This window comes from Anas acuta, chromosome Z (assembly GCF_963932015.1).
Source record: "Anas acuta chromosome Z, bAnaAcu1.1, whole genome shotgun sequence".
NCBI classification, from domain to species: domain Eukaryota; kingdom Metazoa; phylum Chordata; class Aves; order Anseriformes; family Anatidae; genus Anas; species Anas acuta.
The window spans coordinates 33,947,966-33,964,283 of NC_089017.1; the positions used below are offsets into that span (position 1 = coordinate 33,947,966).

At 39.0% G+C, this 16,318-nt stretch overlaps 1 protein-coding gene across 3 annotated transcripts in view; it reads left to right on the forward strand.

The window, feature by feature from the left end:
- The window catches only part of CEMIP2 (cell migration inducing hyaluronidase 2), a 55,470-nt gene that overhangs the window by 10,918 nt on the left and 28,234 nt on the right, over positions 1-16,318 (forward strand). For all 3 annotated transcript variants that reach the window (XM_068666220.1, XM_068666219.1, XM_068666218.1), the window contains 4 exons: positions 6,170-6,506; positions 11,380-11,520; positions 12,314-12,875; positions 15,656-15,825. In XM_068666220.1, coding sequence (XP_068522321.1) covers positions 6,182-6,506; positions 11,380-11,520; positions 12,314-12,875; positions 15,656-15,825 — 1,198 coding nt within the window. In that variant the 5' untranslated portion in view covers positions 6,170-6,181. The remainder of the gene's footprint in view (positions 1-6,169; positions 6,507-11,379; positions 11,521-12,313; positions 12,876-15,655; positions 15,826-16,318) is intronic.

Consider the following 16,318-nt stretch of genomic DNA (forward strand, 5'->3'; position numbering starts at 1 on the left):
AAACATTCTATTGTCTAAACAATGAATAGAAAACAGAACCGAGTTCCCTAATGTGTAAATAATTTATAAAGATTAACCATGTCAAACAGAAGCAAAGGGAACAAAATTGAAGTTGCTGAAAGTGTTATGGCATAGTTTTAACTATATGGACCACCATTTCAGTGCCACAGCTTCTGGCTATTGTTTTCTTATCTCAAAAGGCAAGATCTAAAGATGTTACAAATGTATTATAGCAAACCAAAAATAACTGTGTCTTGACATCTGTTAGGAACAGGTGAGTGCTTATGGGAGAGTGTTTGGTATCCAGGAATCAGAGAAGGCAGAGGTATCCCTGCAGTCTCAAAACCATGAGGATCCCTGATCTTTGTATATCTAACTTTTCAGAAAGCTGATGTTTCATCTGCTGTGTCAAGTGCTCTCCTGGCAATTATGTGAGAGAAACCAAGTGACTAATGCAGAGCTCATTCACAAAAACAGCTAAGAGACAAAAGTGTGCCCAATTATCACTGGAGAGAGGAAATGCTTCTTGTAGAGGTTAAAAAAAAAAAAAAGACACTTCACCTCTGATTTTTCAGCCCTCAACCTTAAGGGTGGTATACCAAACACCTTCAGAAGAAGCCAGGAACTAAATTCATGGCTCTCGTCTATGTTGTAAGCCATAAACATGAGAGTGGTTTCAGCTGACATGCCATAATTTCATATTAATTCCCACAGTCAAACGCATATTTCACAGACTACAAATTACCTGTCTCCTTCCCTTGGGAACCAAGCTTCTCTACCATCCCCTTCTTCTGCCCCAACATCCTTTCTAATCCATGGATATGAGTTGTTTTGCATATCACCAGAAACATATATAACTGTCTCCTACTTGTATACCACTTTGAAATTCACTTCTGCATCTGAACCAGAGGACTTGTATGCTCAAAAGATTTTATTAGAGCAAGTATTAAAGATGGCTTTTATATATGGACCTTGGCTTACACTATAGATATTATTCATGCTTGTACTTCTGTGTCTTGATCCATGATACTTTAGAAAGACTTCATTTTTGAAAATGTGTTCCTCAGCTTGATTAGTGCTTGTGCACCAATCTGATCTTGTGTTGTTTTTTTTTTTGTTTGTTTGTTTGACACGCAGAAAATGCACCAAACAAAGAAACAAAAAAAGCAGTACAATTAAGTCACTACGTAGTGAATTCAGAAAAGCTGGGTCAATGTGATTCATTTTGGACAAAGTTTTTTATAATTATTACCATGTAATATATTTGTATTTGTTTCTCATTTGCCATTGCTTTTATTCCTCTGATTTTCTTCTGAAACTGGTGGGCAAGGGAGAAGACTCAGTGGCGGTGTGCAGCAAGTAGTATATGAAGTCATCTACTGCTTTTGCAGTTTATTTAGTTGGGATTTTGCAAACATCGTGATTTCCCACAGCTACCTAACTCTGTTAGTTTTACTGTGCAAATATTCCTTCCAGCTTTTGCACTTTGTGATGGAAAAGTAGTTTCCTATAAACATTCTGCCTGTTATAACAATGAATAGGCATAATTTCAAAACAAGGCAGTGGAATAAAATGTGAACCAACAGGGCAGAGCATGTGGATGCCCCCATGTGCCTATTGGGGTTCTTTTTTCTTAAGGGACAGCTTAAGATTTGTTGAGCTGGGGACTTCTGAGTCATTTGAAACATTTTCCTGAAATTGGTATCCCTAGCAGTTAATGGCCAACCTGGAAGCTTGTGAAGGCCGTGCTCATTGTACTTCAGTAGTTTATACCACGTTCTGTTCAGGAATTATAGCTACTCAGTAGAGTAGCTATACAGACTTCTTGCCCCTCTCGAGCACTTCACACCAGAAAAGCCCCTTTGCCAAGAAGGCAGCAGTGACCAATGTGGCACTTTGTTACAAAGGGAAATACTATTCTTGATGTGTGTGGATTTCTCCCACCCTTTCCTGGTCTTTTTCTTAATGACAATTAAATACTCTGAGATTAAGTGCTGTGTTAATAGGTCAGCATGCAACTGCTAGTGTTTGGTAGCCAAGAGCAACAAAAGTTTGGGGTTTCTTCTAGCTTCTTTTCTATTTAAGAATACTTATGACCTGTGAACTATGCACCCCTAAAATATACTTGAAAGGAAGCATTAATTTCTTTCCACTATGTAGAAGTAAGCTTGCTTACTTACAAAGTTTTGAGAAGATGCAATGGTGAAGGAGTTTTATAGCACATCTGATATGTGTTGCTATGCTACGCATTTCACAACAAATGTGTGAAATGTCTAGGTGTATTTCACACTTTTTGGGTGGTTTCAGATGATGTTTTGAACTGTCTTGTGAAAGGTGTAGAATAATCCAGTTCCTATTCAGGAAACCAGCCCCCTCCTGAGTAACAGATAAGCACACCACTCTCTTCTGGCTTCAAGAGTGTCAGATGTTATCCTGTGATTTGTACAGTGAATACATTTCTATTTTTTGCCAGTATGGGATAATGTAGGTTCATTTAGGTATATAGTAGTGGCACAAGTTGAAAGGGGTGAAAGAACATGTGAGGAGACCAGAGATGTTGCAGCCTGCTTGGTGGCACTTTGGGGTTTGCTGGCAGCACAGCTCAGGTGCGCTGTTGATAGAAACAAGCGTGCAGGTAATTGCTGCTTCTGTTGAGCTTCTGTGCAAAATAAAATGGTTTTGCTTTGTATTCTTTAAGAGTGGTTTAAGCTAGATTGGCTGGCCTGATGAATACAAGAAATATTTGCTTGCTGATGTAGTGGGAAGGGGTGCATGAGCAGAATCCTGGGTTGTGTGGAGTATTGTTGGTCTTGCAGAAGGATGGCATGCGAATGTGTCTAGCTTCCTAGCACAGAGGTGGTAATGAGAACATGGTGGGCTGAAGCGGCTGTCATCTTTCAGCTGAATCAGCATATTTGAAGTTTCACTGGGATTAGTTAACTGGAAGCACATACTTATGTCCCCGAGTAAAAGCTGTGGTGAAAAATGGATTTGACGATACTGTGTAGTGGTACTCTAAAGTCTAAGAAGTTTGAAAATGCTAAAACAGCAGCCCACCTGAATGGCATGGCCAACAGCAGCTTTGTGCAGATCACATTCTGTACAACCAGCCGTGTATTGTGTAAAAAAATTAACTTTTAATGAAATCACTGTAGCAAGCTGCAAAACAAAATTCCATGTCATGGAAGTGACACAACTCACCACCATAGGATTGTAAAAGTGGTAGCTTTCTTGTACAAGGCTGTGCTATCAAGGGGAGATGCCTAAATCATGGAGCTCCTTGTGAGGATTTGTGCTTCTGTGGGACTGGGAGGTCCTGGAGATAGGCCAGTGTGCTTTGGTATCTTTGATTGCATGGGGGCTCCTTTGATCCCAACCTTTTTTTTTTTTTTTTTTTTTTTTTTTTCCGTTTTTAAAAGGAGCATCACAGAGACATGGGTCAAAGGGAAATGGAAAACCTTAGTTGTAGGTGAAGAAAGAAAAAGTGCTATGTAGAAAAACTCAGGTGATTGGGGACTTTAAAGAAAATGTGCTTTTAAATAGTTCAAACTTTGTTTTTTTCTTTCCCACAGCTCCTGCATTTTAATCAAACTGTATCTGTACAACCAAATAGCCTCCCTCTTTAGGGCACTACTGACTGTATAGCTGTCTACTTCACTTGCATTTGTGTGATGCTATCTGAAAACTTCCACAGTGGAAATAAGCCAGCAATTTGAATCAGGTTATCAGTGTGTCTTAATTTAAAAGAAAAGTCAGTAGCTGCTCTGCAGGATAAAATTCAGCTAGAGAACTTCAAATGACACAAGAAGAGGGAAGGAAGTGTTGAAATGGTTACTCCTCTTGTAATGGAACATTATATGGTAAAACTTTTGGTTGTGCTAAATATCTCATTATGGCTGTTTTCATTATTTTTATTTTGTAATGGGGAAAAAAGTGTCTTTGCTGTCTATTTTCCACCCATCCTTGGGGGTGACCAGTGTTACCACTTGAATGGAGTAGTTAGAAAATTTTTACAGCTTGGAAAATGGGGGTTGCAAATACAGCTGAATGCTTTGTAACATGTAAGACAAAATATGTTTGAAATATAACACAAATGTTTTCAGTGTGTTGCAATGAGTGACTTTTTTTTCTTTAGAGTGGTAGCAGTCTAAATAGGCTGTAGTAGACAGAATTGTGGTAAAATTATGTTGTAAAAGTAAAGCTTTGCATAAGTGTTCTGGATTTAGTCAGCATAACTGAGCAATTAAAAGAGCTGTTAACTATATATGTTTGACATTGTAATGAACACTGTATAGTCAGTTTGTTGGTGAGGTACATAAACACCATTTCTGAAAACTTTGGCCAGAATCTTCTTTATTTTTAACAAAAAGATGGTTCGGCATTTGTTTTGGTTAGACGTAAATGCTGCCTTTGAACTAGTTGAAAATCTTGTTCTGTACTAAGCTGTTAACACTACTTGTAAAACACAGAAATGATTGAGATTTTACTGTTGAAAGATGTCTAGTTGAGTTTAAAAGCATGTGGTGAGGGAAGGCTGTTCCACAATGGTCATAAAGCAGTGGGCAATGAATTTTGAGAGCAGAGGATTGGGTATGGGAAACAGTTTCTCAAAGAAGAGAATGGTGAAAATCAATTTACTGCAGCAAACAGGTGCAAGAAACACTGCTGGAGGATTTGGCGTAATTTTTGCTCTCTGGGATGGCTACTCCAGTTAATGTTTCAGTGCCTTTATCGTTGTTTTGCATACATCTGGAGGTGCATTGTCTCCCATGAAAGGGTAATCCAGTCTGCTCAATAGTACCAACTCTCTTGCCTTGAAACAGTGGAGTATCAGATTTTTCAGCATGTCAGACAAAAGACTCCTTTGCTATGTCTCAGAACAAGATTACAGTTGTCGTATTTCTTCTTCACCAGTGTGCCTGGCACTTCAGAGCATAGCTTAGACTTCCTTTTGTTAATGGAAGAGAAAGAGGATCTTTATGCATTTGGTAGTTTTTGTTTTCATTATTATTTTTGTTTTTATTTTCATAATTCATTTTGTGATTTAATGCATGTGGCTTATGCTCAAAACCCCTTCAGCATTTGGTTTAGAAGGTTAGGTTTCAGTTAACTGAAACTTGAGCAGCTTTCTCAAAAAATCCATTAACCCTTAGAAATGTTAATAATAAAAAAAATAATAAAAGTGCCAGCTTTGTGAATACTCCTTACCATACAGCACAGTTAACCAGAAGGCTTAAGAAACCAGTTGAATGCAGTTTGGGATCTCTTAAGGCACAGAAAAGTGCAGTGGTTTAGAACCATCGGCTAGAGTGGGTCAGGGAAAAATATTTTTAGTGGATTTTCTCTCTGGCTGCTTCAGGAAAAGATAGAAATAACATGAGTAACTGAAATAAAAGTAGTGCTCAGTTCTTGGTGGTAGGTACAGAAATCTGGAGCAGCCGTGTTGTTTCCAGGATTTGTGTCCAAACCCAAACATCTCAGCAATGAGACAAACCCTGAGGTTTGTGGAACAAGACTTTCCTTACAGGATCGTTCCTGATGTACCTTCACTAGCAATTGCATCCTGCTGCAAGCGGGTTAAGTTTGCAGGATTCACATTCCTTGGATAAAAAAAAAGTGTTGACTAAGTCACATCAGCATGAATATAAATAAAATTGTTTTTATGTATTCAATTTAAATGCTTCTTGCTGCTTCCAGTGCGGAATGAAGGCATGTCTTCTTCAGCTTCTTTTCCACAAAGGAAAACAATGAGGAGCTTGTCGGGTTTCTGCATGCAGAAGAAATACATTAGGCATTTTTCGCATAACTGTGGGGAAGAAGGGGTTGCTAGCTTTCTCATTGTTCAGCTTGTTTCTTAATCACACAATGCAAGTCAACTGTGAAAACCCTCTGTGAAAATACCTAACAGAAGTGGTTTGTGCTGTAGTGTTCCCATACCAGATTCTTTCCAGTTTGTGTTGGAGGCATTTGCTATTGTTGCAAACTGTTACAACGTGGCAAATGACTAGTATCAACAGTGTGAATGATACTATAGAAATAGTTACATTAAGGGGGAGGCATGTGTCTTAGAATTGCTTTTTTTGTTTGTTTGTTTAATGTACTGTACTCTGTATTCTGAAAGCCTGTCTCTTATCTTTTATTTTGTTTTCTCTGTGTGTGCCTTTTGCAGTGACTTTGTAACATGCAAGACACTGATGTCAGGGGGAGTTCCCCTGCTTTCCTTCGGCCTCAGAATGGGAGCAGTCACAGGTCTGCTGGGTATGTCCCGGGGAGAATTGCCCCTCTTCGACCCCCACCACCTTCACAGAGCCACGCTTCAGCCGAATTTACCTCTGCAAGACAAGAAGCCCGGGCGACGTTTGCATCCTTACCATCTGGACAGAACCACCCCCAGGCAGGAGCCAACAAACATAAAAACACTCTCATTTGCTTTGCCATTTCTAGCTTGTCACTTTTTCTTGCACTGGGAATTTTTTTGGGAATAGCTTCAAAATATGCTCCAGATGGTAAGTTCTTACATGAACAAAATCATACTAGACGTTAAGGTCCCTGAGAACATACTGCAATAATTCTGCATCGGAAGTAGTGTTAAAAGTTCAGTGCAAAAATAGGATGCTTACTGTAATTTTAATGTGGAAGGAAGCTGTGTTCGGAGGTTTGGTTCTTTTTGCTATTATCAGTGTCACTTTCTATGTTTTTACTGTGAACTATTTATTTACATGAAGAAAAAAGGCATAGCAGTAAATAAAGATGACTGGTGAGGGGGTAAGAAGTGAGAATATTGTATCTGCATTACATGTGTGATTATCATGTGTACATAGAAGTTGCCTGTTCACAAAGTACAGGCAAAATGAAATACTGTCTGTGTAAGCAGTGACTAGGGAAGGTAGAAAGGAGCATTCAGGTAAAACATTTGAAAGTCTAGGAATTTATACCAGCAATTTATTTGTTTTATTTGTAAACAAATTGAGCAGGGAGTCCTTTGACCACTTAGCCATGATTATTTCAATTTGTCTTAGAAAACTGGGCAACTTTAATGGAATTTGGAAAACCTCTGAAATGTGACTGTTTATAAAGCACAAAGAGGTGGAGCAATTAACTGTTAGTCATTAGAGAGCCCTCTGGCCAAATGCTTATTATGAGACCCAGTTAGTAAAGGTTTGTAGTATCTTTTGGAGCATGGGCTCTGTTTTGTTTACCTAAGGAAGAAATTGGGTTTCTGCAAGCTTTCAGAATGATTTTTGGAATTGAAGCTGGTACCTATTGTAACACTACAAGCTTAGACTCCATGGTGGCTTTTGGAGCAGTAATCTAGAAGTTTCTGTTTCTAGAGACAATGCAGCACGTGCTGAACAAATTGAATAATCCATTGAAGATTTTAGGTGACAGTGTAAAATGGATTCATTCATCTTAACTGGGGCACAGTTCATGGTGGGTTGCAGAGATCTCTTGGGTGAAGTTGCTGAGTTTTCCTAATAATTATGAAGGAAAACAGCAGAGAACAAACACTAAAGAAGTAGTAAATAGAAAATGACTACTATATTGTAAACTAAATCATTGGTAATATGGGCATAGAGACATGCAGTAAGGACTCTAGTTCTTCAAGGTGAAGACAAAGCTGAAGGGTGATCTAGCATGTTGATTCTAAGAAGTACTTGAGGGGAAAAACAGCAGTAACAACAACGATAGTAGTAAAAACACACCCCAAAACAAACAAGGAAAGCCTTTCCACTTTGATACCAAGACTCTAAAACATTTAACTAAAAGCTATAGGTTTTAATGGTTGTTTTAGTAGAGATGAGGCTGTACTGCATGGACTATGTAAAATAATAGTCTTCTCACGCTTTAAAAGTTAGTAATGTGAAGGAGATGGGTTTGCCACTTTTAGAATGGAAATGTTCTTGGAGTATTAAGATTTTAATAAGTAATATTGTTTTTTCCTCTGTAGTAGTTCATTCTAGAGGCACTAGGTTTTGTAGATTTTATTATACTGCATGTGTGGTCAACATGTAGTTAGTTTATGGATCACCAAAGACACTGAGGATGCTGCAGTAGACCTTTTTTATCTTTGTCTGCTGTAGTGACTTACATGGAAGTTAAGGAACAATCAAAGGATGTAATCGCTTTCCTTCAATGTCCCATTGCTCCTCTATGAAAGTCCAGCCAGCTTTCAATATTGACTGTTGAACTGTGTCTTTCAGAAGTTTCCCTCCATTACCTTTTACAAGAAAAATCATGCACATGTAAAATCTATTGGAAGCCCTCACACAAGAGAAACTCCATGAGGGCACAAAGGAAAATCTGGCTGACTGAAATTTTAATTTTGTGGCAGTGTTGCTGCAGCAGCTCCCCAAGGATTCTTGACAGGTTGAAATGTTAATACCCTCTGCTCCATCCTCGCACATGTGGTACTTAAGCCAGCCACTGCAATTCCAGCTAGGTGTGCTCTTGCAGAGGGCTAATTGGAAATCTATATCATCAGTGCTTTTAATGGCTGTTTAAAAGGCAGTGAAGGGAACGTGAGACTTAGTAGTAATTGTGTGTAAATCCTAAACCTCCGGCATACCTTCCCCACAGGGAAAATGATGCTTGTCTGCATTTCTGTTCCTGCCCATCAGCTGGTTTTCTTTTTCCTCCTTGCTTTTATCTTCCTGTCATCATCCTTTTTTCTAGAGTCCTTAGCACTGGAGATCACGTACAGTGCTGGAAATGCAATTTCCTTCCTCATTTCCAGGGGCTTTTGCTACAGGGTCAGGAAGACAAGCAGGGGAGGTTGTCAGGGAAAAGTTCTCTTTGGCCTTTGCAGTTCTCTGCTGGAGCTTGCCCAGGGTAAACAGGATCCTCAGAAAATTTAGCTGCCAAACTGTGATAAACTTCTGCTGAGCATAATATAACACTGATAATTTTTTCCCAGAGGCCTTAAAAACTCCAGACTCGGTGGCTAAGCAGGTAGAAAGCAACTATTTAACTACATTTTGAGAACTGTTTCCTGCCTTTTCTCCTGCCAAATTTCATATCCTTTCTCCAACACATGGAAGGTTCTAGAATTTTATTTTTTTGGCAGGGTGGTGTGTGTGTGTGTGTGTTTTCTTTTTCTTTTTTTTCCACACCACATGCAAAAATATCACTTCCCCACCACCATCACCTTACTAGAAGCAACTAAACCGTATGGACAGCTGACCCATTTTTACAAATATGCACTGAAGCAGAGGCCTGACTTGAAAAATTTTCAGCATGAGTGGTTAAATTTGGCAGGGCTATAACTACCTAACATTTTCTGGTTTATGCTTCTGTTTCTATTTAACCTTAACTGTTGAGGCAATGACTGTGGTCTGTAAAATCCAATCAGTAATTTTGAAGGTAACATATGGTGAAGTACTAAATATTTGATGTTTCCCTGCACCCTGCTGCAATTACTAAGGAAGAATTTCAAAATACTTCTGCTGAGCACATCTGATTTGCCTGCCAAAAGTTGATCCACCGTGCTTCAGAAGCATGATCATGTTACAGGAGTGCGTATTTCTGATTCCAATGGCTTCCTTGCTCAAACATAATGTACAGTAGATTCAGTGGGGTTGTTGTGTTTGGTTTGGTGTGGTTTTGTACTTGTTGTGCTGTACCTATTCTTTAAAACTCAACAGAAAAACTTGTGCAGTTATTACATCTTTTTCCTCCATGAATCACACCATGTAGAAATTACCGGGTTGCTGACTCATGGTTTCCTCACACTGCCCTTTGCTACTAGCCAGGAAATGTGTGTTTCTTCACAGAGACTCTGTGTGTAGTGTCTGGGGAAAGGGGCTCGGTGACTGTACATGAGTCAGGCAATAGAACTGCATTTTGTCAGTGACTGCTCAGCAGTCTTGCAGATAGCAGTGTTTGCTTTTTGGCTTTCCCTCATGTTTAATTTAATTTTTTAAAATGCTATTTTCTTCCCCCCAAAATTTTCTTTTGTTTTTATTTTTATATTGCTACTTAGATGCCTTTTGGCTTTGTGCAGTTCTGCTAATTTTTTCCCACTGGCAGGCAAATCTTGGTTTCTGTGGGTTTCCTGAGTTGGAAAGGATTTGAAATGTGGAGCATAACAGTGAAGGAAAACAATTTTGTCAGCAGAACTAAGGATGGCTTGTGTTAAATCTGTGGGTAGGCTTCTCTTTCTTTGTCTTACGGAAAAATTGCAGGTAGCTTTTTGCCCACAGAATGTCAGAGCATAGGGCATTTTTTTTCCAGAAGATAAGATATGAAAAGGCTGTTACTTTCAGTTGGGCTTCTAATGTGTTTATTCTGACATCTTTTAGGTTGTGTTTTTTTTTTTTTTCTCAATAAAAATGTTTGTAGTCTGTGTTTTTTATAAGAAAATCAAAAATTCAAGACATACTTTCAGTTTCTGTTTTCATAGTTCCTCTAGGCTCCTGCATTAATCAGCTGCTCAATATTCTAAAAATGGGTGTGTTTTAAGTACCACATTGCTGTAAGGTCATCTGAAATCACACAACCCTTTCACTTCTGTCTGCTGCTTCTCCTTCTCTGGCCTTATAATATGGTGTTACTGCCTCAGTAGTACCAAATCTTTAACTGAGTTTTGAGGAGGATTGCATGTATCACTTCCATAGCGTGGTTCAGAGACTAGTGTTTAAGGTATCTTAGAAGCACAAACCATGAGTTTGGATCCAGATGCTTTGCTTCCTGGACACTGCTCTAACCAGTGAAGCGTAATCCTAAATATATTATGGTCGTCCTGTCCACCTTTTTCCCGTATCTGCAAACCTATACTGGAAGAAGTGATTGGAATGCTCAAAAGCAAGAGGGGATGGATTGGCCTTTCTCGCACAGGTTTCTATGACCTTGAGGGAGGTGAGATATTTAGATACCTTACCACCATGTTAGTATTTCATGTAGCTGGCTTAGGATAACCTGGGCTCAGGGCAACTGCTGTGGAGTTGCTTGCCACTGACCTCTCCTCATCTACTGTAGATGATGTAGAAAATCTCAAAAAAAAAAAAAAAAAAAAAAAAAAAAAAGCCAAACCAACCCTTAAACAAATAATAACAAAAACTAGATGCCTATAGGGGGGCTTGAAAGTACAGTATATGTTGACAGTTCAGTCTACTTGTGGTCTTCAGTGATTTAATTTTGGTACATGATGAGTTTTCATCTTTGGAAACTTAGTCCTGATTCAGGTATCTTTTTGGCTGTGTGAATTTAAACATTAGAACTAGTAGCTGCAGTACTGTGAACACAGAAGGAGGTGGGAATCCTTTGTAGGTGCCTGACTCTGCCTTATTTAGTATTCATCTTCATGCAGCCCTGATTGCTGTAGTCCTGTTGGTGATGCTTATTTAAAAATAAACGAATAATATATTTCACTTCATATTGCAGAAAATTGTCCTGATCAGAATCCTCGTCTTACAAACTGGAACCCTGGAAAAGATCCTGAAAAGAGAGTTATTATCAAAAAGGGGGATTTGTTTCGTCTGAACTCAGATGCTACAGTACATTCTATAGTCATACAGGATGGAGGTATGAAATCAAAAGATGAAAAACATGCTTCAATTCATAGAATCATAGAATGGTTTGAGTTGGAAGGGACTTTAAAGATCATCTAATTCCAACCCTCCTTTAACAGGCAGGGACACCTTCTGCTATATTTTGTTGCCCAAAGCCCCATCCAACCTGGCCTTGAACACCTCCATGGATGGGGCAACCACAGCTTCTCTGGGCGACGTGTGCCAGTGCCTCACCACCCTGAGAATAAAGAGTTTCTTCCTTCTATCTAACCTAAATCTCCCCTTTCAGTTTAAAGCCATTCCCCCTTGTCCTCTCACTACACCTACTGACATAGAAGGATGCTCTCAATTTTTCTTGTAGGCTCCCTTTAGGTATTGGAAAGTCTCCCCAGAGTCTTTTCTTCCCCAGGTTGAACAATCCCAAATCTGTTAGCCTGCATGGCTTTTACTTTTGTGATTAGTGGAAAATTACATTGGAATTTTGGTATTGACCTGTTCCTTTGCTTTTACTTTTTAGGCCAGAAATACCAAATGTTAAAAAGATAAATGAACACTATGAAGTCTGTAATTGGAGCAGTGACATGGTTTTCTGTAAAACAGTAAAAAAAACAAAAACAAACAAAAAAAAAAACTTGTCCATTAGCTTTCTAGGCATGGGATCTGATTGTCTTCTTATGGTGAACATAGTATGTTCTGGGTGTGGAAAACAAATCTCTTATCTTTTTGTTGCTCTTCTTGTGATCTTGATTCTTTGAGTCTATCTTAATATTGCTTTGACTCACATATTTTATTTTTTTTTTCTTTAGGGTTACTTGTTTTTGGTGATGATAAGGAAGGTTCTAAAAATATTACTTTGAGAACTCGTTTTATCCTGATAAAGGATGGTGGAATGCTTCATGTTGGAGCAGAGAAATGCCGCTATAAATCCAAAGCAACTATTATTTTGTATGGGAAGTCAAACGAAGATGCTGATGTGCCAGAATTTGGCAAAAAATTTATTGGTGTGGGTCCTGAAGGAACGTTGGAATTGCATGGGCACCAGAAGTTATCATGGACTCTTCTGTCAAAGTCTGTGAATTTCTCAGGGCTGGCCTGTGGTCATTATTCATTTAAAAAGAATTTTTCCCGAGGACTAAATGTGAGAGTGATCGATCAGGATACAGCGAGTGTTTTGGAAGTGTTGAAATTTGATACTCATGATTTTTCAGAAGAAAGCTTGAAGCTCCAGAATTTACTGAAAAATAGAAGTCCTGGTCGCATTATTGCTATTGCTGTAGGAGATTCAGCTGCTAAAAACCTACTGGAGGAAACTAGAATAACTATTCAAAATCTTCTGGGAAGCAAGTTTGTCAGAGGATTGAGTTACAGGTAAATAATTAATTCTCTCTTTTGTGTTGAGTAAATATGATATACAGATTTTGCCTTCTTTGGGTAGTTTTGTTAAACTTGGACAATATCTGCTTGTACAATACCGACAATTCTTTGTAGAAGAAGAATAGCACTACTACTACAGTATGTGATGTTTTAATAGTGTAGAGACATCTAGTTACAGGTATCTGCGATTAATTTCATTACTTATTCATAATTGCACTTTCACTGTTCTCTACAGAAACTAAAAGTGGGTACAGCAAAGTTGTTTGTTTGTTTGTTTTTTTACCCATTCACGCACACAGTTGTAACAACATAGAAATTGTTTTCTGTTTGGGGGAGGAAGGAATGCCAAACGATAAACTGGATACAGAGAAGGGGTGCTAATCTTCTATTTCAAACAACATTTTACTCATCCCTACAGATTGGTGAAATGAAAGTACGTTATCCTTTTGCTGATGCTGCAGGGGAATTGATTTGTAAAAATATTTTATGGCTGAAGCATACTTGTCAGTTGTGTTTGTATCTTTTGAATGTTTTTTTTCAGTTGCTTGCAGATGAAACAGTGGGTCGGTAGAAGAGATTTAGTAAATGCTACTGTGCAGCAGAGAGGTTAAACTTCTGCACTGTTCATTTAGTTGTTGCAAATGACCTCCTGCATGTTCTGACCCTACCTTTGTATTGTGCAGGGTTAGCAGTAAGTGTTGAAGGGACACCAAATGCTTTTTTACTGACTGTTAAAAACCTGACACTCTTCACATTAAAAAAAAAAAAAACAACAACAAACAAACAACAAAAAACTGACAGTCTTCACATACTGTTAAAATGGCTTCATATAACCTGGTTTTATTTTTTTGTGTGTTTTCCAGGAAATCAGTTGCTTTTTTTTTTTTCTGTTCAGTTCTTACCCATGCTATTCCCTGACATCTGGGCTCCAGTTGCTCCCCACCCTTTGCTTTGGCAGAGCTGGGCTGGAACGTGAGTCAGGATGGCATGTTCTGACCTTGCTTCCCTCCAGGGTCATGTTTGTGGCAGCCCCTGCGTAAGTGTCTAGTTACGGGGTCCTCTGGAGAATTCATGTGAGTCTGCCCCTGAAACAGTTTCATCAGAGGTGCTGAGACCTGTGTGTCCTGTAGTAACTACTGTCTTCTTGCAAGGTGAAGGCCATGCGGTGGTTGGTGAGGGCCCTGTGCAGCCAGCCTCCATCTGACGAGGAGCTGATGGTTTCTTGTGTTCATTGCCACTGGTAGCCTCCATGCCAGTAGGACCAAAGTGAGGATATTCTTTAAACCGCAGCTGGGTATAGGAAGCACCTTTTATTCCTTCCATGCTGAACTGGTTCCTGTCTATTTTCACTGGTCGATAAGAGACTCTGTAAGCACGTAAACTTTTCTTATCCCTTCTGCTGTAGAAGACGAGTGAAAAATTCAATTCTGAGTGCTCACTGAGGTTAAAAGCAGGGTTGGTTTGTTAAAACTGGTGGAAGGGATTTCACTATGGAGGTGGACAGTCCATTGCATCCTTGTCTGCTTCTGTCTCCCCATGCAGATTAATATGTTTTAAAATACCTGATATTTAGCTTAATTGTTGTTGTGTGAAACACACATCTTGTTTGTTGGTGCTCCTGAAAAGCTGACCAGGTATATACTATGCTGTGAGCAGATTAACGCTGAACAGTTTTGTTTGGCCTTTTAAACACAATCATTAAGAAGAGACTGAAACAAAAGCAACTGGATTGAAGGTGGTTTTGATACGTGTCTTTGAATCAATCAGTATCACTGGACTGCAGTCCAGCTAGCTGTTACTGTTTTCATTTGGGGTGAATGATTCAACCTTAATGATGCAATTTTGTTCAGCCTTTTACTAGATGATTACTTCCTCATCACATAATTACAGCATTACAGAGCAGTAAAGGACAACAAATATTCTTTTTGTTTTTTTAAACTTGGTGGCAGCTTTCTGTAGTGTGTGGTTTGTTTTTCATTTCCAAAAACTTGGATTCATTGAGCAGAGCTATAGGAAGTGGAAATACATCCAGGACAGTTTCCTGCTCCCCACAGGCACTCAGCCAAGATAAGTGTCCAGCTGAGGGAAGGACTAGTCAGGGGGAAGAGGCCAAAGCTCTTGTACTTGGCCTTCGGAAGCACCAGTGATTCCTCGTGTGAACGTTGTGCAATGGTATCCAGTACTTCTATTTTTTGTGTCTGAGTGTCTTGAAAGACTCAAGAAGTATTGCCTGTCAGGAGCACTGATCATCATCAGCTGCTGCTGGCAGTGTCCATCCTGATGCAAACTCCGTCTCCTGGGGCTCTTCGCCTTCTCTGCACAGACGCTGCGTGCTGACCGCATCCCCATACTGGGAGCATGCCGTGCCACAAGCGTCAGCACCGGCTCGTCATCTTCCTGTGCTCCCGTAAGCATGCTTATGAGCAGAATACTGCATCATTTCTGGCACTCGTTGCTAGCAGTGTTCTTTTTAAATTAATAAAAAAAAAAAAAAACATACGTTGTTAGATGTTGTACCAAAAATGTATCAGAATGTCTTCTCAATTAAGAGCAGTCATATTTGCCGATTCATTTATAGAACATCCAGTCATTTTGAACTATGCACCTTTCCAGCGATGTATGCCTATTTTCTTCTGTATTTTGAAATTACATTCTAAAATGAACTTCAGACGTCAGGCAAACGGGTAACCTCTACGCTCCTTGTCTTATCCTGTGCCTGTTTGTGAAGAATGTAATGGCAATTATATTTAAACACATAATTTTATTTTTTGCAGGCAAGCCTGGGCTTTTGTTGGTGTGATAGGCGGTGGGAATTCTTCCTGTAATGAATCAGTGCGAGACTATGAAAATCACAGCACCGGTGGGAAAGCTCTTGCTCAGAAAGAATTTTTCACGGTGGATGGTCAGAAGTTTGTTGTGAGAGCTTACAGTGAATGGAATGATGGTAGGAAAGCATTTTGAGAAACCCTGTGGGTAGGGAAAAAGTAGATACTGTATATACTTTTTCTGTTTAAACTGTTTGTTGCAGTTTAAATCTCTGAATGCTGCTGTTAGTTTTCATTTTTGCTATCCATGTGGCCAGACTATTGGATGAAGTACAAGGATGCAGTTCTTTTTCAGTCCAACTTATTTTCCCAATCACGATTTTGATCTAAATATATAGAGTATGTGAACAACATAAGTGTTCTTATCAATATGTTGAAACAGATTCTTTGTTGTTGTTCAGTTATCTTTTCTTCTTTCAGTCATGTATATTTTTAATCTAAGCTTCCTGAGACATTGGTTATGAGGCTAAAAAGAAACTGAGTAGGAGCCAAAAGAAATATTTTATTCCTGTTACAGTCTTAAGTTGTTATTTGATGCTGAACTTTGGTTCTCCCATCAAAGGCAACTTTTCTTTTTTTTTTGTATTTGAGAGCTCTGTATCATGAGTTCTG